Source organism: Sus scrofa, chromosome 9 (assembly GCF_054392235.1).
Source record: "Sus scrofa isolate SSC_HxYL_T2T_F1_AM1 chromosome 9, Sscrofa_HxYL_maternal_Yorkshire_Landrace_v2.0, whole genome shotgun sequence".
Classification (NCBI taxonomy): domain Eukaryota; kingdom Metazoa; phylum Chordata; class Mammalia; order Artiodactyla; family Suidae; genus Sus; species Sus scrofa.
Window position 1 is genome coordinate 39591849 of NC_139391.1, and position 27749 is coordinate 39619597.

At 49.7% G+C, this 27749-nt stretch overlaps 2 protein-coding genes across 17 annotated transcripts in view; one reads left to right on the forward strand and one right to left on the reverse strand.

Annotated features, from left to right (window-relative positions):
- SIK2 (salt inducible kinase 2) overlaps positions 1-27749 on the forward strand; it is a 131075-nt gene that overhangs the window by 99541 nt on the left and 3785 nt on the right. Inside the window, exons 10-15 of one of the 12 annotated variants that reach the window (XM_084976008.1) lie at positions 5983-6211; positions 6577-6861; positions 6999-7162; positions 8192-8302; positions 9242-9333; positions 9917-16395. In XM_084976008.1, the coding sequence (XP_084832134.1) occupies positions 5983-6211; positions 6577-6861; positions 6999-7162; positions 8192-8302; positions 9242-9333; positions 9917-9941 (906 nt within the window). In that variant the 3' untranslated portion in view covers positions 9942-16395. Of the gene's footprint in view, positions 1-5982; positions 6212-6576; positions 6862-6998; positions 7163-8191; positions 8303-9241; positions 9334-9916; positions 16396-27749 lie in introns of those variants that run through there. The other 11 variants (XM_084976007.1, XM_021062768.2, XM_021062772.2 and 8 more) reach the window with 11 other exon arrangements.
- PPP2R1B (protein phosphatase 2 scaffold subunit Abeta) overlaps positions 13211-27749 on the reverse strand; it is a 37471-nt gene continuing 22932 nt past the window's right edge. The window contains exons 14-18 of one of the 5 annotated variants that reach the window (XM_013979368.3): positions 26832-26923; positions 22341-22462; positions 16661-16670; positions 14324-14394; positions 13211-13363 (exon numbers count right to left, since the gene is read on the reverse strand). In XM_013979368.3, coding sequence (XP_013834822.3) covers positions 13271-13363; positions 14324-14394; positions 16661-16670; positions 22341-22462; positions 26832-26923 — 388 coding nt within the window. In that variant the 3' untranslated portion in view covers positions 13211-13270. 5 annotated transcript variants of the gene reach the window in all.

Genomic DNA, 27749 nt, shown 5'->3' on the forward strand with positions numbered 1-27749 from the left:
GTGGAGGGGAACTAGGTGTGATGTCCCAGTGGAGAGAAAGGCCTGTGTAGCCGCAGGCATCAGGAAAACTCAGGTCCATTCCAATCAGAGCAGGAGCCCTGCGAGTCTGAGGAAGAGAGCCCAGGAAGGGAGGCGTACAAATAAAGATGATTAGCTTAGCAGCCTTGCATGGCCGGGTTCTCAGCGTGGGGACGCGTTTCAGCCTTCTCAAGGGAAGTTTTTCTAGACGGACTTCTCCAGGGTAGGAGGAAACAATTGAAGATATTTTGAAAAGGAAGTTCTGCGATCCATGGTTTGCTTCAGAATTGAGCCTGGAGGGGTTCAGAGATGAGATTGCACAGATAAACCCGACAGACTATGAGGGTTGGGAGAAAAGAAATCCAAACCAATAACAGTGGTTTTTTTTGTTTTTTGGGGTTTTTTTTTTTTTTTTTTTTGAGTGCAGATGCTTGGGAAGGTGAATGCCATTTTCAGAAGCAGGAAGCTCTGGAGGCAGAGCTGATTCAGAAGTTAAGCGGTGACTTTAGCTAGAGCTCAGTCAAGGCAGCTTGAGGCTAGGCTGCCATAAGCAGGTGTAAATCCCAGTCACTGACCAGGAGGAGTTTGCGTCCCTGTCCCTGAGAATGAGGCCACTTCTGTGGACAGTCTGTTGCCTCTGCCTGTGGTTGCCTAGTGTGTTCAATAACCTCATAAACTGCTATCACATTCTCACCCAGAAATTTAGACATAAATTGGGGCAACATCATTCATTTATTTTTAAAATCTAATTCCCTTGAAAAAATTAAAATGCAGTCTGCTGCTAAAAGCTTGGCTGTGAGGGCATCAGGCCCAAAACACAGATTGGGCACTGTCTGCCGTATTATATAGGGCAAGCTATTTTTAAAGCTTGTGATTGTTACCGTAACTAGGAAACAGACAGGAAATGAATGATTTTGTAAAAGATACAGACAGAAGCTAGATGGTATATTTGCATTTGTAGCAAGAGCAATGCCACGCTGGAACTAGCCACCCACCCTGGCATTCAGCCAGGCCATAGACATCCACTGACCTTATTTGTGGACTGTTTCATGTATGTCAGCAGTACTATTTGTGCCTCTTCCCTTCCTAGCACCTCTTTCTCTGGGGCCCGTAAATAAATGCAGGCACACAAAACTGTCGGAGACACTGGCCCTTTGTTGTTGCTGTTGCTTCATATGCATTTATTGTAACGCCTGTTGGTTGTCTCCTAAGAGATGCTGCCTAACTACACGTGTTGCCCAGCCATTTCTACTCTCAACTGGCGGCAGCTATTGTGCCCCTCAGAGGTTTCACCTCTCCCTCCCTCCCAGAAGTCTTCAAACTTAAAACTGTTGGTAAAATCCCTCAGAGAGTCTGCACTGAAACACTGGTTTGGGATTGCTCCAAAAAGTATCACCTTTCTGAGTCAGTAACCCAAATGTGAGCAGTAACTGAGACCCCCAGATGGCACAGAGCCTGCCTGGGGGTCAGGTGCAAGTCCCATGGGGTCAGTCTTTATCTTTTGAGAATAATGGACTTTACACACACACACACACACACACACACACACACACAAAGACACTTTAGTCATTTTTAACATTTTGTTAGAGATTATAATTAAAGGATTTTCCAAGTTAACCATCTTGATAGCTGGAGAGCGGAAGGGAACTGTGAAATGAAACTATGAAAATGCAAGTGTATACTGTATGGCACAGGGAACTATATAGCTAGTCTCTTGGGATAGAACATAATGGAAGATACTATGAGAAAAAGAACATATATATATGTATGACTGGGTCACTGTGCTGTACAGCAGACATTGACACAACGCTAAAACAACTATACTTTAATAAAAATAAGTAAATTTTACAAAAAGAAAAAAGACAGTGCAGTGCAAGTGTTGTAGAGCTGTTCCAAGTCTATTGATGCTTTAGAAAACACCTTTTTTAAATTATAAAAGTAGTATGCATAAGAGAAGGTCTGAAAAGAACATTCATCAAAAACTCTTGGAGTTCCCATCACGGCTCAGTGGAAACGAATCTGACTAGTATCCATGAGGACACAGGTTCCATCCCTGGCCTCGCTCAGTGGGTTAAGGATCTGGTGTTGCCGTGAGATGTGTTGTGTGTCACAGACACGGCTCAGATCTGGTGTCGCCATGGCTGTGGTGTAGACCAGCGGCTGCAGCTCCCATTCAACCCCTAGTCTGGGAACCTCCATATGCCTCAAGTGCAGCCCTAAAAAGACAAAAAATAAAATAACTTGTAATAATGTTAACCTCTAAGACTTTGTAAAGGGGAGAAATTGCACTTTAACATCTGAATTTGAATTTTTAAATTTATAACTAAAAAAGAGCAAACCAAAATTCAGAGAGGGATAAAAAAAAAAATTAATTTATCCATAATCCCCCTGTCCAAAGGTAGACCCCCTTTGGTATGTTTCTCAGTGTAGGTATAGATGGATGGATGGGTGGGTGGATGGATGGATAGGTGGGTGGATGAGAATAGGGTGACTCAGTACATAGGGAGACTTGTTAAAACAAAATTGTGTTCTATTACATGTAATTTTGTACCTAGCTTTTTTACATAATATAACATCATGAGCATTTTTCCCATGCCATGAAATCTTTGAAAGCAGGAGTTATATTTAACAACTGCCTAATATATTGTACTAGATGTACCCTCATTTAACTACTCTCCTATCTTGGGACATCGGGTACTTTAACTTTTTTGCTTCCTTGTATATGCTTCAGGTGAATATCCTTGTGTATAAATTCTTGACTATACCTTTGATTATTTCCTCAGGATAAATTTCTAGAACTGGGGTTATCCAGTTTTTTTCTTCCTCACCTGACTATTTTAAATTGCCTCAAGATGGTAAAATACAATAAAATTTTTTATTCTCATGCTTTTAAAAACTTCATTGTTAAAGCATTCTCTTTGGTCAAGAAATAATGATAATATATGTGTGTTAGTTAATCCTTCCAAACAACTTTACTCCCATTTTACAAGTGAAACCAAAAAATTGAGCTTTATAGAAGTTAAGCAACTTGCCTAATAAGTGATGGAGCTGAGGTTTGTGCCACTTCAGTATCTGCCAAACTTGCCAGACACTTGGGATACAAATTAAATAAGGCCTATTCTCAGCCTCCAGGCTCACTGTCTAGTACTGTGCATTAGTCTGCTGAAATTACTCAGCTCAGGCTGCCAAACAAAAAGCCACAGACTGGGGAGCTTAGACAACAGAAATTTATTTACAAACAGTTCCTGAGGCTAGAAGTTCAGTATCAAGGTTGTGACCAGTATGATTTCCGGTAAAGACTCTTCCCGGCAGGTAGAGGGCCACCTTCTCACATCCTCGCAGGGCCTGTCCCTGGTGCTCCCGTGTACAGAGGGCTGTCCAGTGTCTCTCCATATGAGGACGCCAATCCTGCAGGATCAGGGCCCCACCCTTCTGACCTGATCTAATCACTTTTCTTGAGTGATGCCGTCTCCAAATACAGCCACACTGGGGTTAGGGCTTCAATATATGAATTTAAGAGGAGACACAAATGTTCAGTCCATAACAGTCTGCTGGTCTCCTGCATTAGAGTCTTGTACTTGTGGTCAGTTCCGGGGTGTTATTAGTTAGTGGCATAGTTTCTGAGAGTCTGTCTCCTGCTTGTCTGCTATGTACTGCATATGTGGTCTCTTGTCAGAAGTGAAGAGATCGACTGAGCTTTAAGAAAAGGCAAAAACGAAGTATTAAGCAATGTACATTTCACCCACATTATATATTGAAGTCCTCTAGTACACAGCCTAGATTGTTTCCTGGGGCAAAAGTCTCATTACCAACAGCTTAGGTCACTAAAGTAGGGCGGCCCAGCATTTCAGTCACAAAATCCTAGAGTTTAATTTGTTATAACAAGTCCCTGGCTCAGTTGGCAGGAGGGGACATGGTCATCACCTGCTTAGGGAATGCCCTGAGAGCTGGAAGTGTCCACACCTGTCAGCTGCGAATGGGCCCCAGGGCAGCTTTCTGGGCATGCCTCTTAACTGTGAAAGGGCCACCGCTGTAGTTTCTGATTCAGTCAGCAAGCCTCATCAGAAACCAGATCATTGTTATCTACCTGTCCCAGGGGAAACTGAATTTAGCAGGCCTTTTTAAACGAAAGATAAGCACAACATTGTAAATCAACTGTAAGTTAATTAAAAAAAAAAAAAAGAATGTTTTAAAAAGAAAGACGTAATTCTTCTCATAGTCTAGATGAGATAATGCATAAGCAGAAAAATCATAAATTTGGAGGGCTGCAAGGTTTTTAGTACTCAAAAAAGCGGCTTTTCTTTAAGGAAAAAAGGAAGATGGTTGTAAGGCTATCCTGTAAGAAATCCCTGATAAAAAGTTGACATTGGCTGTAAAATGGGAGGGCGCTCAGCAGATATTTACTTGATAACAGTCTTTTCTCTGTTGCTTTCTTCATTTCTAAAGTGTCCTTGGCTAGTCTTAGAAAATTATATCAGTAGACAGCCAAGGAATGTAGAGGCATGAATGTTAAGTTCCCAAACCACCACTTTTTCCTACAAGAAAACTTTCGACTCAAAAAAGGAACACTTAGCTGGGGAAGGGTCAAGGGGCGCATAAGAGCTGCCGGCCAGGTTTCAGAGTCTTTGTTCTCCAGTGCGGCCGGCCGTGGGGAAGATTGGTCTTGGTCTGGGAACCCTTCCTTTTTAAATGACCACTTGTTGCTTGAAAGCCCTGTGGTGCATTAGCCACCTTGTCCAAGGAAGGGCTGCGGCCCCCAGAGCTGTTTTTATGGAATAACTGTCCCCTCCCCCAAGCAAACAAGGATCTGAGTCACCCGAGTCCCCCTCTCCAAATAAAGGGCTCGCACGCTGGTTGCCATAAGAGGAAAGTTTCCTGTGTCTGGCACAGGGATGTCCCACGTCACCTCTCCCATACATGAGCTTCTCTGGCTTCCAAAGGAAACAATAGCTCTGCCCAGTGTATTTCAGGTGAAAGTACTGCTGGGAACTCAGCCTCTTATGCCTGGCTGCTCCTGAGCAGCTATTCATAGGAGAAAACTGGATTGGTTTCCGCGGGGGAATAGTTAAGGTAATGAGGTAAATAATTGCCTCCTCACTGGGGCTTTTACCAGCCTGGAGAACTCGCAACCACAACTCCCTTTTGTGTGCTGTTTCTGCCCGCCGTGAGGTGGTTTGCTTGGCAACTGCACAGGAAGGCAGAATGCTCGCTCAGCACCGTGCGGAGCTCATCCCGCGGGACAGGACCCGTCGCTGGTGTGTGTGTTGCTGGAGGAGAGAGAATTCATGTGCTGGTGCGCGTTAACCTCTGCTGGAACTAGGGCCTGGGAGTCGCTTGCTATTCTATAATGGAAGGCTGTGGCTGTTTGCCATTTGGTTTTTTGGTTTTTTCGCTCCTTTCTGTGGCATGTCTGTCTTTAAAGAATTCCTTTTGCCATTCCTCAGGCACACAGAACCAATTAAAGATGAAATCAAATATGCAGGTACTGAAATTATGAACATAAAAGTATGTCCAGAGCCTTCCAGGATGTTTTGTGGTTGAAAAATTAGAATACTGGTGACTACTCTTTTCTTAGCTGTGAGCCATGCAGTTCGGTTTTCGTAAAAGCCCATCTTCCCCCTCTTCATTTCCCTTATTAAAACAAATAATAACTGGTAGACCTCAAGCTGATATACCTCCATTCATCTGAAAACCACTTAAAAACTGTTTATTGTAATACTGATGACTCAGAGAAACCTGGAGGCAGTGCCAATTTGGGTCATAATGGGCTTCTGTCTCTAAGTGCTTGCCTTAACTTCTGATCTACATGTTGTCATTGGTAACAACTATGTACATTTTTAATATTTTTCTTAATTTCTGATTTGCCACAGGTCTTGACATTTTTGCCTTTGTGGATGTTTCTCATGTCTCAGCAGAGCAGCAACTGACAGTTTTCCTCTCACGCCCTCTTACCCTGACGTTTAGGTAAACGGCTGTCTGCTGGACCCTGTGCCTCCCATCCTGGTGAGGAAGGGGTGCCAGTCTCTGCCCAGCAACATGATGGAGACCTCCATCGACGAAGGACTGGAGACGGAAGGAGAGGCCGAAGAAGACCCCAGTCAGGCCTTCGACACCTTCCAGTCCACGCGCAGCGGACAGAGGCGGCACACTCTCTCGGAGGTGACCAACCAGCTGGTCATGATGCCTGGTTCAGGTACGATGTCCAGGGAGTACCGGCTTGCGTCCTCCCAGCATCACCTGATGGTAGCAGAGCCTGGGACAGAGTGTCTCTGGGTTGGCTCCCCTGACTCCCAGGATTCATCCAAGTGCTGTATGACTCCTCAAGGAGCCTGGCCCTTTTGCAGTGGCTAAGATCTTACAGGTTCTGGAGGCGTTTCCCCACTAAATTCAAAGCTGGTTAAACTGATATGTAAAAACGTTCTGAAAAGATGTTTTGGTTGGAGATTAAGGATGTTGCAGCTGTGGAAACTCAAGCTGGTTATGCTTTGTGGTCCATGTTCCAAGAAGGTACTATTTATTGGTGTTTTCATGGTTTTTTTTTGGTTTTTTTCTCTTAAGGAAAAATTTTCTCCATGAGTGACAACCCCTCCCTGGACAGTGTGGACTCTGAGTATGACATGGGGTCTGTTCAGAGGGACCTGCACTTTCTTGAGGACGACCCCTCCCTGAAGGACATCATGGTAGCCAACCAGCCCTCGCCCCGCATGACGTCTCCCTTCGTGAGCCTGAGACCTGCCAACCCAGCCATGCAGGCTCTGAGCTCCCAGAAACGCGAGGCCCACAACAGGTCTCCAGTGAGCTTCAGAGAGGGCCGCCGGGCGTCGGACACCTCCCTCACCCAAGGTGACCGCTTCCTCTTCCAGCTCGAAAAGCCCTCAGACCGCGGGACTTGACAGGCCCTGGCTCTGTGTTGGTTTCACACCTGGGGCCACTGAAAGGCCTTGTGTTTTCTTTACACTGATCATCATTCTTTCTTTCAGGAATCGTAGCATTCAGACAACATCTTCAGAACCTGGCTCGAACCAAAGGAATCCTAGAGTTGAACAAAGTTCAGTTGCTGTATGAGCAGATGGGGTCAGAGGCGGAGCCTAACCTGGCCCCACCTGCCCCGCAGCTCCAAGACCTGGCCAGCACTTGCCCTCAGGTGGGTGCTCTGGGCCCTGCCCACCGTGGCTCTGTGAGAATGAGGCCCCAGTCTATTCAGAAGGTGTGTCATTTCATTTAGAGGGTTTACTCCAGTCCTGGAGCAGACAGGTTGTTTTGGAAAGCCCACAGCTGGAGAGCCTGCTGCCGCCGTCCGCCCCCAGCAGGCGGGGTTAGACCCATCCACACGGCGGCCCCAACACTTCCAGCTGTGCTCTGTCCACAGGGCGGATTTTACATGAATTACCCTGAGTCTGCCCTTCATGCACACACACATGGAAATTAAGAATAAAGAACTTACTACAGGAGTTCCCGTCGTGGTGCAGTGGTTAACGAATCCGACTAGGAACCATGAGGTTGCGGGTTCGGTCCCTGCCCTTGCTCAGTGGGTTAACGATCCGGCGTTGCCGTGAGCTGTGGTGTAGGTTGCAGACGCGGCTCGGATCCCTCGTTGCTGTGGCTCTGGCGTAGGCCGGTGGCTACAGCTCCGATTCGACCCCTAGCCTGGGAACCTCCATATGCCGCAGGAGCGGCCCAAGAAATAGCAACAACAACAGCAAAAAAGACAAAAGACAAAAAAAAAAAAAAAAAAAAAAAAGAACTTACTACAAATGAGAAACTGGTTGCCACTATTTTTGATGTGCTATTAGTTCATTAAATATTATAAATGAGCTATTTATGCTAAAAACACCAAACATACTGCTGCTTTTCTAATACATTTGAGCCCATCTTCAGTACTTCAGAGATATTATAGCATTTGATGCCCACATAAAGGTAATAACCTTCTGGTGACATCAGGGACCTTGGCTCCAGCACTGCCTAGCTAACCACTTACTGCAGCTAATGCACGTATATTATACATTTTCTACAAAGTGATTCACCCTCAGCAAACTAGTCACGTAAAAAGCCTTGAGTATTATGTCTAAACGGAGTTGGAGTTCCTCTTGGACATTTGCCAAGGCGCTTAAACTGAGATTTGAGCCTCTCTCCCACGTGGGAAATTGAAAGCATTTTCACCCTTGATCCCCAGGAGGAAGCTTCCCCGCAGCAGAAGAGCATGTCGGTGCTCCCAGGCAGCGTGCACCCCCAGCTCTCCCCGAGGCCCAGCCTGGAAGCCCAGTACCTGCAGCACAGGCTCCAGGTGGGACCCTCCCCCTCATCGCCCCAGCTCACCTGTTCATCTGGAATCTGCCTTTCTACACAGCAGGAACCTGTTTTGCTGGGTATTTTTGTAGAGTAGCTGCTTAATTCTTTATAGGCAGGTAGGCCTGACTCTGCACTCGTGGTTTCTAGAAGCATGTTCAGACTTAACTGTATGCTCTGTATTGGCAACTAAAAAAGATTTGTCCTCAGACCCCAGAAAAGGATACTGCCACTGATCAGCAGGAGAGGGAATCCTGGCTTCCTAGCTTCTGTGTTATGCCTCTTAAAGAATAATAAATAAAATAGAACACTCAAGTCAGCAAAAATGTACTGTCAGCTCTCTCCTGGTACCTGCAGATCTTAAAATGATGCAACATAGATGACTCACTTGTCCACTCAGCAGGTGTTATGTTGCTATGGATCTAACTCCACTCTTCTCATCATCCCAGAGGACGTTTACAGGCAGAAAACCAGGAGTTCCCATCGTGGCTCAGCAGAAACCTGACTAGTATCCATGAGGACACAGGTTCCATCCCTGGCCTCAATCAGTGGATTAAGGATCCAGAGTTGCCACAGACAACTGGCTTAGATCACAGACGGGGCTTGGATCCTGCGTTGCTGTGGCTGTGGTGTAGGCTGGCGGCTACAGCTCCAATTCGACCCCTAGCCTGGGAACCTCCATATGCCACAGGCACTGCCCTAAAAAGACAAAAAAAGAAAAGACAATATAGAGACAGAAAACCAAAGCAGGTCAGAGGAGAGGCAGCCAGGCCTGCTGACCCAGAGCTCTGGAGCCGCAGGGTCTCAGCAAGCGTCAGTCCCTGCACCTTGTGCAGAGTCCAGAGGACTCGCCTGGCTTCGTCCCCAGGCAGAAGTACAGTCTAATGACTGCATCCTACATAACACCATGTCAGACTTGTATTTTTCTGCCTTCCAGAAGCCCAGCCTTCTGTCAAAAGCCCAGAACACCTGTCAGCTTTATTGTAAAGAAGCACCACGGAGCCTTGAACAGCAGCTGCAAGAACACAGGTAAGAGAGAGTCTTTGGCCAAAGAAGTCACTTTCTTTGTGGCGGATTTAAGCTGGGTATGCTGTCCTTTCCCCTAGCATTTGTCTCTACCAGGAAAACAGGTTTCAAGACAGAGATTTCCGCTGCCTGTGGAGTCTAGGCCAGCAGGGACTAGCAGCCCTAAATGGGCTTTGTTTTCCTTTCTTCTAGCATTTCCCCTTTGGCTTATGAATAGGCCGCATGTTCAGGATTTAAGTGAGTTACACTGCAGAGAAGGGCTCTGTCCTCCCCCTTCGTAATTCGTGCCCCCAGGCCTCACAAGTAGAAGCATGTTGGCCAAGGCAGAAGTGCCCTAATCCATCAACCTATGGACACCCCCAGAGACCAGGGTGTCACCCCCCACTTCAAAACCCTCCAGGTGGGAAATCTGCCTCTTGCTTCCTAGGGAGGAAAATCTTGAGTCTTAGAGAAAAGGAATTCGTGTTCCCTTGAGCACTGAGGGACTGGTCGGAATGGGGGGACAGAAAGCAAGACTGGGTTTAGGAAACCAAACCCGACTGGTTCCTACCCCCCCCCCTTTTTTTTTCTTCCTGCCGTGGGAAAGAGAGACGTGGGAGGACGGACGCTAATGCCTGATACTGGATTTACGTTAAAATTGCCGTCACTGAAGAAGAGTTAAAATTCTTTCTTTTGGTTATTGCCAACTTAGACTCCAACAGAAGCGGCTCTTCCTCCAGAAACAGTCTCAGCTGCAGGCATATTTTAATCAGATGCAGATAGCAGAGCGCTCGTACCCACAGCCCCTTCCCCACCAGGAGCCGCCCCCGCCGTCGCAGCCGCCACCCTTCGGCCTCCCCCCGCCCCTGAGCCCCGTCCTGGAGCCCGGCCCCGAGCAGATGCAGTACAGCCCTTTCCTCGGCCAGTACCCGGAGATGCGGCTGCCGCCCCTGCCCTCCTCGCCGGGCCCTCGGGCCGCGCCTCCGCTGCCCCCGCCCCCGCCGCCCGCTCCGCCGTCGGGCGCCGCCCCGGCGCCCCTACCGTTCTCCTATCAGACTTGCGAGCTGCCGGGCGCGGCCTCCCCCGAGCCGGACTTCCCTGCTCCCGGTCCCTACCCCCTGGATGGAGCCCCGCAGAGCGGCGTGGCCGCGCCGGACCGTCCCAGGAGCTCCGGACCGCAGGAGGCCCCCTCCGGCTACCACCCGCTGGCCCTCTCCGAGCCCCCTGGACTCTTCGATTGCGAAATGCTAGAAGCCGTGGACCCCCCGCACGGCGGCTGCGTCCTGGTGAACTAACCTCAGCACAGGAAGTGAGGCGGCTCAGGTGAAGAAAGAGTGTGGATTTCTATTTTTACTCCAGCCTTTTAAATTTGAAGCTCATTTTCCTGCCCTTTCCCTAGTGGGGGAAAAAAAATCAAGTCGCCCAACTGGCATCCGAGGGCCTTGTCCGGTGGCTCTCACCTCCTTCCTGGCCGTCCCACCACGGTTTTCTGTGGCAAGTGCTGGACCATAGTTTTAGGCTGCAGCTCGTGCCCTCAGGTCAGGTGGAGCGAGCACTCATCAGAGGAACCAACAAAAGTTTTTGTAAGAAGTGAACATCCAGACCTAGGTTTTACATCGAACTGTTATCAATTCATTATCGAGGGAACCTTGGTGAAAACAGGAACAAATGTGTGCCATGACACGTAGCGCCCCCCCCCCAAAAAGGCAATATATTTTTCACTGAAGCCAAGCAATAGCATGCTCCTTAAAGGCAAATCAAGAATACATATTGAAATGTGATGCACAGGAAATAAAGGAAAGCTGTACTCTGTCATTGAATTGTAAGTTCTGAGCTGCTGATGCAAGTTGTCCCCAAGACCACTGCAAAGCGTTAGAGCGAAAGCTTTGTTTCAGGGGCCACTAGATAACAGTGGGTACTGACCCCTGAGACTGGCAGTCGCCTTCACCTGAGAACAGGTGACAGACCTCTTCGGACAGTGCCCTGGGGTACAGAGTGTCCTCAGGGCTCCAAAGATGTCGCCGGTGGAACCGAGAGACATACTGCGGTGGAGACCAGGGGCAGGAAACTCAAGAACCCACCGAGAGCAGCAGCCCTGGGCCAGGGAAGGCGGGCTCTTCCCGCACATCTTCCCCTGAGACTTCTGGTTTGGGGCCGTTGGTTTTTCGAGGACCTGGCGTCTCTTTTAAATGTAATGACTACTTTGACTTTACCCTAGATGTTGCTGGTCGTTTACTGAGCTGTGTATATCCGGACAGTTTCATATAGGGCTTAGAAATCTTAAGGACAAGGAAAATGAACTTTTATCTCCCATGTGAAGTGGTAGTGCTGTGCCTTTTCCCCCCAGATCATGCTTTAATGATTTCTTTTCTGTAGAAACCAACAGTTTTCCATTTATGTCGATGCTAAATCCAAAGTCACTTCAGAGTCTGTTTCCACCATGTGGGAATTACATCCTTAATTTCCTTAGAGTTCTGACTTGTAATGAAATGTTCAAGTATTACAGCAATATTCAAAAAACCACAGATGTGTTAACCATTTAAGCAGATCATCTGCCAAACACGTGATATTACTAGAAAAACTTAACCCTTACAATTCAGTCATCAGAGTAAGTACACAGTGGATGCTACTGCTAGTTGACGGTATCCCTAGAAGGGATGAATCACCTGTCGTTTGGACAGGGACATCCGAGTGTTACAAATTCAGTATTATTTACAAAGACTCTTGTTTCGGTCCTTTCGGATGGCTTGTCCTGTCAGCAGACGAATGCGTGAAGCACAAAGCATCTTCCTTAAAGCACAAAGAAGAGAGATACTACACTGATGCTGCATCTAGAAAACACCTTTAAGTTGCCTTTCCTCTTTGTAGTACGTGTCCAGGCAGGTGAGGAGAAGCGTGGAAGGTCTAAGGAGTTCTGTTCTGGCTCGAGGACGCGCCGCAGAGGCCCTGGCTTGGGGCTGCGCTCTGGCTGTGAGCAAGAAAGGGTGGTGTTGAGGACGCACTTTTGTGATTTGACAGCATGCAGCAAGGATCCAGGAAGAGTCAGGTTCCTTCTTTGGTCTCTTTATTCCTCCTCATGCTTAAGATGGATGATTGCGTGAAAGAGACATCACGTAAGAGATCCTTTCATTAAGATGTCTAATCTGTTTTAAGTCTTTGCAAAATAAGCCAGTTATAAAATAGGGCTTGGTTTGTTTAGACTAAAGGATGTTTTCCCAGAATATTCTACAGAAGCGCTATAATATTTATGAAATTAAAATGCCTACCAGCTCATTTCAGAGTTGCAGGAATGGCTGAGCTACAGGTGGACATAGAGGCTGCTGCCCACGGGGCCACTTAGCCCAGGAAAGCTGACAGATGAAGCAGCGGGGAGGATGTGGGGGTTCAAGGCCGGGAGATGGACACGGGGCACACCCTGGGGCGGGGGACCGACACACCGCAGGGCAGGCCCTCACCTGGGGAACAGCGTGAGCCCTGTTGGACTGTGTTGGAAGCTGCCGTTTGCTTTTCTCCTTTACTCCAAGCAGAAATCAAGGGATTCCCTAACCATCTGTATTCGCTGAGATGCAAGCTCACGGTGAGAGGAGACTGGTTCTGTTGGCCAGTCAGGCGTTTCCCGCCCCGTCTGGTCATCCCCGTTGCTCTGACCCCTGACTAGGGACCTGTGTGCACCTCCAAGCGGTTTTCTCTTCACAAATACGAAAGTAACACTAAGAAGGCTTAGTACTACGCTTTTTATGAGAGGTCCTCTGAAATACTGACTTGCTTTCCGGTCTGTTTCCCATGAGCGGTGTGTACACTACTGTATGATACCCTTGAGCTTTATGATCTTGTAAACCAGGCTCCTCTGAAGAGACTTTGGTGAGATGAACGTGAGGTAAAAATGTCATTCAGCAAAAAGTGCAATATGTGTGGTACTTTATTTTGTTTATGTTTTTGTTTTTTTTTAAATCCAGGGGTTTTAGTCTCTGCTTTGGGAAAAATGCACTCGTTCTGCAGTTTCCAGTTGGGCAGGTGTGTCTCTAGTATTGACATGCAGCTGGTATGCTGGTCCCTGTAAGGCAGACAGAGCCCGTTAGCACAACAGACAGGGTGGGTGTCCCGCCCGAAACTGTGAGCCCCCCTGACGGTCCCCAGCCACCTGCCACCTCTGCGCCGCCCAGGCCCGCACTGCCCTCTTGCTGCCTTGGGAACAGAGAGGAGGCAGAAGGGTCTCCATCCCAACCACCCTGCCGTTCCCCACGTCGGGGAAGCGTCCGGGCCCACCACGGAGGACGAGGAGGTGGAACTAAAGGACTCCTTTCTTTCTGCATCAGACTTTGCCTCCCAGGAAAGAGAAGGTCAGAGTCCCTTTCTTCCTCAGAAATAAAGAACCCCCAAGTGTCTGAGCCGTGTCCTGAGTCAGTCAGGCAGGGGCCTGGGACGGGACCATTCCCCCCTTAGAGGAATGGGGGGCCAGTGCCCTGTGGGGAAGGGGGGACCACCTCGTGGGAGTGTCACCCTCTGCAGAAGTGACTCATGGTGGCACTGGCCTCTTCCTCTCTGCCCCCTGAAAGGGGGCGTTCTGGGAGAGATGAGTTCTGCCTAATTGTGAAGAGTTGGGAAGCAGGGTGTCTTCTCGGCTGGAGAGTGACTGCTGGCCAGCCAGAAACAAGGACAGGAGAAAGGCAGCAGCCTCGTTCTGGCGGGTCAGGGGCCTGGGGCAGACTGCTCAGAGCAGCCCCGGGCAGGCCCCACACCTGGACTTGAGGAATGAATGGTTTCCTTTGCAGGGCCTGCCCACCTCCAGTCAAGCCCCAGGGAAACACTGGGCTCTGGGTTGGGGTGGGGATTTGCAGCTCCGGATTACATTTAAAAACCTGTGTCGGTGGTTATGCTTAAGCTCCCTGTTGCCTAAAGGACAATCACACTCCAGAAAGTTCTTCACATTCCTCCTCCTCTGAGACAACACGGAGGGTCACGTGACAACAGCAGTCCCAGTGAGTGGCTGTGGGGCCCGTGTGCCAGGGCTGACCTTGGCTGCATCTGGACCCCTCGGCTGGGCTGCTTCTGCTGCCTCCTCGGAAGCCACCCGCGCCGCTCGGTCTGTGTGCCTGGACATCAGAGGGGAAAGTGGAGAACAGCTAGTAAGCTGGAGTCACTGTGTAGACAGGGATCTTTGAGCATCTCGTTGCTTCTGGAGATTTTTACAGAACTTCTCTTCAGAGTGATGTGTGCAAGACGAGAGCAGTGTCCTCTGCCCCTCTTTCTACACCGGACGAGGAAAACCGTAACAGTTTTACATGGCCCTTCTGGCAGGTTCGGTGGTGGTCCCAGGGAAGAGACTGACCCCAGCTCTGACCCTCAGCCCGCGCCCCGGGGGCCCCCTGCTTCCCTGTTCTCAAAGCCCCTCACCTCTGTTTTACCATTTCGCCCCATTAAGGCAGCCAGGCCTGTTCCAGAAGGCTCCCAGCTGCCGAGTCATCCCACCGTCTATGTTCGCATCTCATCTGGGCAGAGTCAGGCACCTACCATGGCAAAGATGTTGAAAGGCAGCAGCCCTGCCCACAGCCAGTGATGGGTTTGCTGGTTCCTGCCCAGATACTCAGCTTGTTCGTCCAAACAGCTTCTATTCGTACGTTCATTTACTAAGCGCTTTCACAAGTAATCTCTTCTAGTCCTCACAACAATACTCTGAAATTAGGGAGCAGACAGCCCTCATGTTCAGAGCCGAGGAAACCAAAGCTCTGGGAAGGGATGTGACTTGTCCTGGCCACAGGGCTCACGAGTGGAGGAGCGCAGACAAGCTCCTGGGTTTTCTGGCTTTCTGCTCCCGGGTAGCAGCAGTTGACTCTCTTCATGAGCAAACGGCTGTATAAACAAAGGCCCCATCTTGGTGAAGCACTGGGTGAATGCGCCGTCCCCAAAACCTTATTCCCACTTGCCAGCTGCCTGGCTTGGGGGGAAGAGGTGGCCTCCAGGTAACAGCTGCAGTTTTCAGGCGACCCTGCGTGCATGAGACTAAAGGGGCAGCTCAGATGGCCATTCTTCTAGGCTCCAGTTGACCCAAGGCTTGGGTTCATATCGAAGAGGACTCGTTTCTGCACGTTACCCAGTGCAGTTATTTCCTACAGAAGTAAGTGCTACAAGAACACACCTGATTGCCAAGGGGCCAAATTATATTGCTCTGGCCACCACTGCAGGCCAACAGACACAACCACGGGGCGGGGCGGGGGGCGGGCGGCTAGGGGAAGAATTGGGAACTCAGCTCATTCCTGGAGAGGGGTGTAAAGTGTCTTTACAGTTAAGGCCCACCAGGGAGAAGTGGGCACCTGATCAGGCACTTTTTTTCGGGTTAAAAAACACACACAAACACTTCGATTGCATACTTTTGTCTTTTCAGAGGCAAAGTGGGTGGGTAGGGAGGAGCTTTAAAAATAGAAGTACAAAATAACATCCTGGAAAAATATGACCCCAGATCGGAATAGTGTTACGTTAGCAAACACAGATAACTGGGACTTGCCACTGGCTGTGTGATGCCTATCTGTTCAGGATTTGCTCAACCAAGGAAATGCACGTGGTGATACCGTCCCACCAGTGACGCTGAAAGGAATCGGCCTCCACCAAGATCTCTGAGGGGGGGAAAGAACCAGACAGAAAAGGAGGTTGGCTTCTCTTTGGGAACTGCAATTTAGGACATAAAAGTGATACAGAGAGATTTGCACTTTGTAGAAAGGGCAAGATTATTTGCTTATTTCTGAAGGGAGGAGGGTGGTCTCTGCTGGATGTTCGGTTTGTGAAAGAGTTACTTTTGATAAAATTAATTGCAGTTATTTTTTTCTGTGTGCTTTTTTTTTTTAATTACTAAGAAAAAATGGTGAGTTCAATAGCTTTGGTATATTGAGTACAAATCGTAATAGCTCCAATGTGAAAAAGACATCAAAATGTAACCTGTCACTCAATGTTAGTAAATTGCCTAAAATGCAGTTTAATAAATGATCTTTGTATCAGACGGTAATTTAAATAGGGTAATTTTCTGCAAGGAAAATGTACTGTTTTTACGTTTCCAACCCTCTTGAATTAAAATAAAAACAACTTGTTTTCTAAGAGCCTGGGTGAGATGAATGTCAGTGTCAGGCGGGTGAGATAGGGCCTCGGGTGGAATTTTGAAAAGTATGGAAGGTGGCTGTGTTCCCTGAGCTCTGGTGCTCATTTCAGCTGCAGAAAAGGACAGTGGATAATATGTTCTCATTGACGTCAGCAGGGTAAATAATACCTTGCTCTGAAATCACCCGGACGGGGAGCTGCTGCAGAGCGCTGACGCTGACGGAAGCGCCACTGGCCGCAGCCTGCGCGCCTGGCCGCGCCTGGCCGCGCCTGGCCTGGGGGGCTCCCCAACGACAAGCAAGTGGCACGGCACAGCACAGCACCGGGTGGGAACGGGGCCAGCAAGATCCCGGCCCTGACAATGGCACACCTCTGCAAAAGGCTCACAGGGCTTCAGCACACATGCAACCCCCCCACACACACACTCTGGCCCCCTCCTGGGGACAGGAAGCAGCCCAGGGCCCTCGGGTGCCGGGGAGCCCGTTTGCTGAGGCCTGCAGGGCCGCGCTCACACATTGACAATTGTTTGGGTGCCAGACCCTGAGTGAAAGGGCAGTATTAAATCCTACTTTCTGGCAGCAAGTTTAAGCTTTGGCTTCCGTCAGACCATTCCAGTTGAGCCCGGAGACTGCTCCCAAACCGAGGGACCACCTGCCGGCCAGGGCGGGAGGGGCAGCCTGGCCTGGCAGTGACGGCCACGGGCAGGGAGAGGGCAGCGCGCTCCACCCGCTCGTCCCGCTGCCCCGGCACCCCTTCCAGGCCTGTCCCCCAACTGCCATTATCTCTGTTGCGCTATCAAAGAACTCAGCAACACTGTGTTTCAACTGCCTTTTTTTTTTTTTTTTTTTTTTTTAAGGAAAAGCACTCAATTGCAATAATGCTGTTTTGCAAACTTTTCCCCTTTCCCACCAAATTTCTCCATCATTTGGATTTTCTGTTGCCAAAAACAACTCTAGTGTCCAAGGTGCAGGCAAAAATAACAGACCTGCCAGCAGAAACTGGACAGAAGTTTAGCAGCCAGTCAAGCCCTTGACCTTCACATTCTCCAGAATAACCTTTGGTCCAGTGGCCTTTGGGAGCCAAAGGCTTAGCGTAGGGTGGAGAATGGGGCAAGGGTGACCTGGGGTCTAGAGCTTGTCAGCAGCACCCACACTTCCAAAGCAACTCGGCGTCCGCAGTGCCACTCACCAGAGCCCGCCTCCATCACCGCTAGTTGTGGGCCATCTGCTCCTTTCTACCTCCCTAGCCCTGAAATTGAGGTTGCTCAGATCCCTCTGACATGCTGATAAAAGCTTTGGATCCTCTTCCTAGGAAATGTGTACACGGATATACAGCTTTAAACAGGTAATCCCAGGGGAGGTGGTTCCTGAACCCCCTAAGGCCCATTCGTGGGGTTGGAGGTTTCCACCCCAAGCATCAGCATCTCCACCTGCCATCTCCCTGGGTGGACCGGGATGAGGGAGAGAGCACCCTCCCTGCTCTGCCCGCAGCCCCAGGGCACCATGGGAGGGAGTTCTGGGCTTTGTGCGCTAAATCCTGAGTGCCACACAGCTACAAGATAAATGTCACCTGCACAGGCAACAGCTGCTCTGCCCAGCTCATTCTGGCCCTAGTGATGTCACTTCAAAAAACCGACAAGGCCAAGTGGACGGACAGACCGTTGCACAGGGCTCATACTCTGCAGTGTCCCTCAGGAGACAGTGTCCCTTGGGCTTGACTTAAAAGTGAAGAGGTTGGACCCTCACCTCAGATACTAGCCATCACTGGCATACCTGTTCCAACGCAGGTTCCCCACAAATCACTGAGGCCAAACCCCAAACCAGGCCAGGCCAAGCGGAGAGCTTGCTGTGGGCCTCCAGCCATTCGACTAACACAATGTCCCAGTCCACCAATGCAGCAGGATTCCCTGGACCACCAGCTGCCACTATCCCTGGAGGACAGAGGAACCTCCCTTTGGTAAAGTTCTGGGGACCTGCCTAGACGTGCTGACTCAGGGCTGGTCTGCAGCCCAGGGCGAGGCAGCCACAGGGCTGAGCCACCAGGCAAAGAACCCAGATGCAGGCAGGAAGGACCCTGCACCACGGAAAGCCGACTCCCCCTGCTGCTGGGCCCCAGGCACTGTCTGGGCAGAGAGCTCAGAAAATCCGGGCGCAGAAGAAAGAGGTACTAGGGACCCAGCCGCTCAAAGGCAGGATCGAGTTGCTCTCCCTCCAAGGCAGGCTTTGAGAGGAGGAGGGAGGAAGAGGAGGAGGAGGAGAGTGGCCCTCAGGAGTAAGTCCATCACTGGGCCAGGACCACCTGTCCAGCTGGGGAATGGGAGGCAACCAAACCCAAGGACAGCCCGAGGCCTTTCCTAGAAGCGCATGTGCCATGGGAGCCTGAGTTCACAGCCAGCCCACCCCAGTCTGCGGCCCACTGCAACTGCCCTCGGGTCACTAGAGAAGCCCATGTGTTTATCAGGATTCCTGTGCCAGCAAAGAGGGCCAAAGGGCAGGCAGACAGGCAGCTGGAGGAGGCCCCAAAGACAAAAGGGCTGGGCCAGGAGTTTGGGAGAACAGAGCCCAACTTCCCCCACCCACCCCCTGGAACAGCCACTCTGCCCAGAAAGACCCTCCAGGCAGGGTGGGGCCCACTCGTTCTCTGCAGTTGGGACAGCCCAGGAGGCAGCAGGGAGCCTCTGGCAGAGTCCCAGCCCCTGGCACCACTCCCAGCCCTGCCACTAACCTAGGCAAACCACTGCAAAGGCTCGTGCCCCAATGCTAACATGGGATCATGGACTAGCTGACTTAAATTCAGCTCTATGTGAAATTCAAATGTGGCCTGGCCTCGCACTGCCCTCAACAAGAAAGCACGCAGAGGACTCCGTCTGATGGCTCATCACAGTGCCTCACCTCCGCCTGCCTTGTTCTGACTCTTGACTCCCCCAGCACTGGACCCAAGATGGCTGCCTGCTGCCTGGGAAACGTCCTCACAGACTTAAGGGTGGGGGCCCTATTCCAAGCACCTGCTCCCGGTTGAGAACCAACGACTTTGCCCAGGATTTCTTCGTTTTCAGTGATGAGTTCTGGGCAGCACCAGCCCTGGGTACCGCAGGTCAAAGAACATCCCTGAGAATTCCTACCCCACCCAGGAGGCCTTTGCCATCCATCTCAACTATTAAGCCAAGCTCCTGGGTAGAGGACGGCCTGGTCCCCAACCCCCCACATTGGGGAAGGGCAGAGAGGAGCCAGAGCCTGAGGCCACCACTCCACTCGCCCTGCCTCTGTGGTCAGGCCTCAGCTGCACTGGACTCAGGCCTCCTTTCTGGGTTCAAGAAAACCGATCCTCTGACCCCAAGGTTGGCCCTTACAGAGCCCTTAGCCTTAGGCAGGCACAGCCAAGCTCCTTGGAACTGCCCTGGAAACCCCTGGGCAGCACCGGGGCCCCCTAACCTGCTCTGAGGAGAAAAGGACAAGACAAGCAGCCCCTCTTCCAGGAAGCTGGCTGCAGAGAGAGCCAAGATTCCCAAGCTGCAGAACGGCCCCCACCTCAGGCGAGCTGAACTGCCAGGTTCACGGGCACATGCTGCTTTAGAACATGCGGGGGGGACAGGTGCCAGAGATGCTAGTAGAACACTGCAGAGCCGAGAAGGGGAAACAAGGGTAGAAGGAGCAAGGGATGCAAGAGGTGCCACCTCAGCGGAGGCAGGGGATGCGGGGCAGACCGTGGGACAGAGAGGGAGGGGAGGGCACATTTGGCACATCCGCGCCTGCGGCCACTACTTAGGATGCTTCACTTGACTTCAGTCTCCAAGCCGGGCTCGACGGAGCCCGACTGTCCTCCCAGCTGCTTCTTCCTGCAATAACAAGCCTGACATCACTGTTGTCAGGGAAATGGTGTTTTGATTAAAATCATGTGACAGCTACTTCGTGATTCAATAAACAAATCCTCTGTTAACCCTTGCCTGACAGAGCGCAGCCGGCGGACCATCCGGGAGGGCACCCGCCGGGCTGGGAGGGAGGCCCGCCCGGCTGCCACCAGGAATGAGCGCTGAGCGGACCCAGGGTCAGCAGGAAGCACGAGGCTGCCGCTCTGCTGGCCGGCAGGTCCCATGTCAAGGGCACAGGCAACATCCAGAGCGCAGACTGCCTCAGATACCAAGGGCCAGACTGGGAGGCACCAGGCTGGCACCCTTCAGCACCAGAGGACCTGGTTCTCACCCCCAGGGCCAACCTCTCCTGGACCAAGTGGCAGGCCCTAAGCCCTGACGTCAAAGGGCACCTGCAGGGCCAGAGGCCAGCAGGCTCGGGGGCGGCTCCCAGGCTCTGGGCCGCGGGGTCCATTCACTCCGACCCCGGTCGGGCAGATGCGTGAACGTGCTGTGCCGAGACAGTGAGTAAGGGGTTAAGAACAATTTCTGGTTTGCAATTGGATGACTTCCTGGATCACTCACTTGGCTGCTGGCCCCTGACACGCAGGGCCCTGCCTGGCAACATCCAATTCCCTTTCCATGTCACCCTGGAGTCATTTTCCTTAAGTGAAACAAACGCAGGCTCCCTGAGTCACGGGGCAGGGGATTTTTCTGAGTTATGTGATCTGCAGCCTCAGCAGCTAGCACTGCCAGGCCTCCACTGCAGGAAAAGACCCCCGGGGAGACAGAACAGAGCTGTGGTGAGGTCCTGGAACACCTGAGAAACAGAGGGGCCAGCACCCACCACACTGGGCTGTGGCAAGGATTAAGTGAGGTTTTGCCAAGTGCCTGACAAGGCGCCTGCACAGGTACCAAGGCTCTAGGCTCAAGGAAGGGCACCTAAGACTCCTTCCCCAAGTAGTGGCCATCAGGGGCCCCCCAGACTTAAGCAAGTCGGCCCTGGAGGGGTCGCCTTAACTCTTCCATGTGCAAGTTAGAAGCAAACTGTGCATTGAATGACAGGGCCAGTTGACCCTGAATTTGTAGGAAAACATAACTCCTTTCTTCCCAAGGACATCTGTGGCTTAGGCCTGAAAAATGTGCAGCTATTGCTCTAATTCATTCCGCCACAATGCCTCCCCTGAGGCCAAGTTCTGTGACACGGAGGTAAGGACGCCAAGGGCTCAGGGGAGCTGAGGCTGGGAGCAGCACTGTCACCCCAGCGCTTCCTCCGCAGGGCAGCCACTGCAGGAACAGCCGGGAGCCGCCGGCCCTGGGAGAACAGGGTTCAACACGGCAGAAAGGATGAAAGGAAGGAACATTCTAGGATGAAAGACTGCGGTTCGGGGCCTGGACAACAGGAAAAGGTTCTCAGGTCCCCAGTTCACAAAAAATGAAGGAAAAGCCACAGAGATTAAGACAAATTTTTTGATGTTAGAATCTTCACCAAACAAACCCAATGGAGTGGGTGCAAGAATGCCATTATCTCCCCAATGAACTAAATGCAGCCTGACATCAGCACCAGACAGCTGGGAGCCTCTGCACCGCTTTTCTGAACATACATGTAAGTCGTAAATCACCCTCCTAACAAACAGCCCCAGGACAACGACCGGCACCAGCTTCACTGAACTTGAACCCTGACACACCTCCTCCAGAGCTGCATCAAGCGGGGCTTGTAAAACATTCAGACTATTACCCAGTAAAACTGAATGGACGTGACCACCCAAGAGGAATCGTAGCAGAGAAGTGTCTCTTCAGTGAGAGCAGCCCGTCTCAACAGGCGACTCTTCACCAGCCACTGTCAGCCACGTGGGGGGCGCGGACAGACCTCAGGCCACAGGAGTGACAGCACTGGCAAGCAGGCCCCTCCAGGGAAAGCGGTCCCAAACCAAGGACAAGAAACAGACCCATGGGCTTGAAAAATCTACTCTTGGCCCCGAACGCTTGACCACCCTGAGGGAGAGGCAAGAGAGGCCGGAGTACCGCAGCCGCAGGCCACGCCGCCCGCCCTCGGCCCTCCCCAGGGAAGGAGCGCGGCCACCGTGTGCGCACTTACCTCACCGGCGTCCTCTCCAGGCCCTCTGGGTCTCGGGAAGTGGTTCTTGTCAGCCCCAGGGGCGCTGGGCGCTTCGCTGTCCTTCACGGGAAAATCTAGCTTTCTCAGCCTTTGGGCCACCACTGGAGATACAGACAGCGGCACTGTAACTGTCCCTGACCAGGCCACGTCCCCCTTAGCCCCGCTGCATGTCCCAGCACCGCAGTGGAGGAGCACGTGGGCCTCTGTGCAGAGAGCGGTTCACCCCAGGACCTGACCGAAGGTGCCTCTTCCTCCAGAGCCACGGCGAGGCCACCCCCTTGGGCCTGTGGTGCCAGCCGGGTGCTCCCCCATCTGGGTCACTGACAGCCTAAGGAGCCCCTGCCAGACGGAAGAGACCTGGCTCCTTTGAGAAGTGATGGTATCAGTGTAAGAGGACAACTCTGAATAAAGAAATGACTTGGCTTTTCTACCCAATGAGTAATTAAACTCTCTTCATCCTCCAGAAGATTTCCATCTCAACTGAACATTATGTAATTTCCTGGAAACAGCAGGCCCGTGGAGGCAAACAGGGAATAGTGAGACTATTCTAGGTACAAAAAAAAAAAGACTGGAGACATGTGCGTGAACAGGAAAGAGGAGCAAAGAACTGGATGGAAACAGGAATAGGAGAGAATCAGAGGGAAACGGTTACATAACGTCAGACCACAATCGCCTCATTGTTACACCAAGGAGAACAAGGTGAGAGCGCCCGCTTCCAGGCAGCGCAGAAACAGGAGGCTCTTAAGACAAGAGCACTGCGAGGAAAAAGTGTCAGAGGAATTTAAGGGATGGGCAAGAGGATAGGACAAGCACCCAACTAGTTTGCTACCCTGTCTGTCCTGCCATCCCCCGGTGGGGCTGGGGGGAACCAAGGCGATTTCCACAAGAAAGCACCAGATTCCTGATTTGATGAATAAAATTACAAGTCGCGTTGCCATAGCCTGGCCGCTGGGTCAGGAATGACACGTCTCATCTCCTTGGAAGCCCATGCAGATATCCTGGGTGCCCAGGTAAGACAGCTCAAAGGTCAGGCTGCTGTCACTGTCAAGTCAGGACAAGCCACCAGTAAAGACCCCCAGGGCCTTGGATCCCAGGGGCCATGCTGCGGTATTTCTGTGAGCTCAAGGCTACTATTTCAACAAAGCCTCATTAGAAACCTCACATGAACCTGTTTATTCTTAGGGAACAGAATACATCTTCAGGTTTCCTATCTTCATGGCAGCACAGAGAAACAAGATCTAGTTTCTTAACCTACGGGGGATAAACCACACACCCTGCCCCCCGGCGCACTGCAGAAACACGAAGGTGAGATTTCCGCTGCTGGCGAGACGTTTATGGGCGTGAGGCTGGACGTCTGTCTCTGCTTCATGTTTCCTGTCAACCAAACAACTGATGTCAACCGCCTAGGATGAGAAGCTCCGGCAACGGACAATCCGAGCGGAGCTCTTGCCTAAGACGGGGACTGGAGAAGGGCCACAGGAATCTTGTTTCTTAGAGCAGTGAAGTCCTTCCGCTGTGTCACCAGGAGAATGAGCGGCAGTCTGGTACCTTGGGGGACTTATTCCACGCACACAACACACCAGAGGACAGATTTTAGAAATTCATTGAACACACTTTTATTGAGCACCTACGTACAGCAGACTCTGACCCAGGCGCTGGTGATACAGTAGAAGACAAAACTGACAAAAATCCCTGCCCTTCCAGAGCATCTGGAGCTTACATTCCAGTGAAATCAAGACAGGGAAACTAATCCATGGAGAAAATGACCACGTTGTGAGGCAAAGAACAATCCCTTGAGGCGTAACAGAAGGGATTCCCTATTGTTTGAGTCAGAAAAAAACAATGACGTCCCTACAGGGTCACCCAAAGAGACAGGGCCCCGATGGGCTCCCTAATGCACTGAGGAAGCCTGAGCTCCGTCTCCCCCTCAGCACAGTCTTAGGGAGGAGGTCCAGGCACAGCGCTCCCCAGGGGGGCCACAAGGGCATTTAAAGGTCTATCCCCAAACCAGTGTCATTTCCAACCAGATGAATGGAAATGCGATGGTTGTGCAAATCTGTTTCAATCAAGACAACACTCTCTCGAATATGAAAGTCAATGAAGAACATAAACCTGCAGGTAATAAAAAACCAAAAAGACTGTGAAACTAACATTGTTTACAGCATAGTAGTTTAAGATACTAAAACAAGAACGTAAAATATTTTTCCTGGGAAATTATTTAATCCTTAGCCCAAAAGTAATAAAATAGAAACTTACTATAAGGTAGTATGGCAGTTTTAAATGCAGGCAGAGACTTAAAATGTTCTGTTTTTCTAAGATAAGACAAACTTTAAAGTATTTGGTCAAATTTGGTTTTATGAAATGGTTTAATATCAAAGGTTTTCTAGGATTCTTTGGACCTTCGCAAAACAGAATGGGGCTCACTGGCTTTAAGAGACTGTGAATGAAAAAAACTATTAGAAAACCAAAATGGAAACAAGCTAACTGACGCAGCAAGATGCACTGAGAGAAAAATAAGCTACAATAAAACCTCATCAATTAAAAATTCATTAGGGACAAGGTCAGGTTGATTAGCTGCAAATTGTTCATAAATTTAAAAGAAAAAACACTTAAATTCTCCATGAAATACACAGATACATATGTCAGGGATAAAGAGTAAACGGAAGGCATCTAAAAAAAGGCGTGGCCTCATAAATATCCTCATGGAGGGTAGATTAATATAACTGAAATGGGTGATTAGTAACTGGCACATCAGCTGGTAAAAGGGTGATTTTATTTTTTTTTTTTGGCTGCAGCATGTGGTGGCCTGATGTGGGATACCAGTTCCCAGACCAGGGATTGAACCTGGGCTGCAGTGGTGACCACCGGGGAACCTTTAAAAGGGTGCTTTTAAAAAGTGTTAAAATTATTTAAGTAGTTCAGACACAACAGGCCTCCTTACATACTATTAATTTGCTTCAGCAAACCCTTCAGCTTAATTCATTATCTTCAATTCCAGGAGGAATTAACGAGGTTTTACTGTAAAAGTTTAAAAAAAAAAAATTCAAATGATAAGATTCCAGCATCAGTCATACCAAAACATTAGTAATGAAACTTCAGTCTGGAAAGGTACTGAAGTGCAACGTAGCAAGGAACAAATGTCCACAGGGCCGCAGGCAGAACCCGGTAAAGAGCAGGAAACGCTCACTGTATTAGACCCGTGGTTTCTTCACTCAGTAGAGACAGAACTGGAATCTTACCATCAAACAGGAGAACCACTGCTTAGCAGGAGGCACTACATTGTAAGTATCTCCGGGGGGAGAGAGAGAAGTATTTCAGAATGCAGTCATGGTGAGGAGCTGCTGGAATTGAGTGAGGTCTCAACATCACGTGTTAGCAGCACGATGCATCTGCACTTCAAGTTTCTGAATGACATGATTACAATCCAAATTGAGCAAAGAAAAACCAAAACAACCAACACATGAACCCTGAGCTTCCACATTTCCTTTCATGTGAGAAACCGATGCAGACCATCACTATCCTGGAACAAAGAGCTTCCACTACAGTTAACGCTCGATGTGTCTCCCAAGTAGAGTGTTTACAAAATCAGTTATTCTAAACCATGTACATTTCACTTTGGAATGATGGAGACACAGAGATACATGTAAACATCAAGAGAATCACTCCGATCCACATCTGGGTCCAAATCTATCCAGACTTGGTCAGGAATATTAAGTGGCCGGGGCCTGATTAAACAATGAGGCTGCAGGAGCCCAGATGGTGCTAGATAAATCATTAGGAGACAGGTGAGAAATGACTGTACCAAGTGTTAGGCATTTGTCACAAACAATAAGAATGGTTTAAATATAATTATCCCAACAAGGAAGACAAGTAAAAAACAATCCCATTTCATCTTTAGAAAGAATCAAGTCACTGAAATTTGATCTTGTAAGTTGTTGCCATTTGCTCAGACGAGGTCTTGAAGGTTTTCCATTTTTTTCTCCACCCAGTTTAAGAACACATTGACTAGAAATCTGTGATAAGAATTTAGTAAAGTCTTTTCCCGCCTGTTCCTCATTATGCCAACGCAAGCACTGGAAAATTCCAAACAAAATCAAGTTAGTGGTACAGAAAGTTCATGAACTATCTAAGCGAATATTAAGCACAACAACAATGAGCCAAAAGCGTAAGACTGAGCTTCTCACTATGGTCAGTTTCTTTACTCGGCCAGACTAATCAAAAATTAAACTCTATAAAAACTGATGAAAAACCAACCAAAAAACTCTTCTTACCAGTAAGAATCATACCCCTATCCGCCCCAGACATAGGGAACTGAGAAAACGGCCTGCTTGGTGATGAGCCAAGAGGGCTACCTGAAGAGAAGACGAGTATCCCAGGAGCCCACCTCCCCTCAACACCTGGCCCACTTAACGTCACTCGCACCCTGTTAGCCAAAGCAAAAGCTGGAAGGCGGCAAACAGAGAGACATACCACTTATAGCTTCCTGTGCAAAGTACTTGACATCCATGTCTTCATCTTGGCCTAGCTTCTGTAGTACCGGCTTAACTTCCTCCTGCAAAGCACTAAAATCCAACGGTATCATCTGTGAAAGGCAGTATCCTGGGCCAGAGACATGCTTTATGGTATACATAGACTACAGTATTTTTTAAAGTTTAAAAGAAATTTTAAGGGGGGTGGAGGGATGTGCTTGGGCTGTGGGATAGAAACCCTGTGAAATTGGATTGTTAGGATCATTATACAACTACAGATGTGATAAATTCATTTGAGTAATAAAAATAAATGAAATTTTAAAACACCTATGATATAAATTTGACAAGTACTAAATAATCTCTTAAATTCTCAGCAGAATTGGCTTGGGACGATGATCTACGTATATACAGAGCTTAAATATAAAAGTCAGCATAGATACCCTCAAAACTGGTTGTTAAGTTGTTATTTACTTCAAATAAACCCACATCTGAGGTGAACTGAAAAATCACTGAATTTTTTTTTGGGGGGGGGCGCATATCTGTGGCATGCAGAAGTTTCTGGGCCAGGGACTGAACCTGTGCTGCAGTTGTGACCTGTACCACAGCTGCAGCAACACCAGATCTTTAACCTGCTGCACCACAGGGGAACTTCTAAAAAAATCACCAAATTTGGAGTTCCCATCGTAGCATAGCGGAAATGAATCCGACTAGGAACCGTGACCTGTGGTATAGGTCGAAGACAAGGCTCGGATCTGGCGTCGCTGCGGCTGTGGCATAGGCCGGCGGCTACAGCTGATTCGACCCCTAGCCTGGGAACTTCCATATGCCGTGGGTGCGGCCTTAAAAAGACAAAAAAAAAAAAAAAAAAAATTCACCAAATTTTAGCTATTACTGCCTATATGGTATAACAATTGAAATC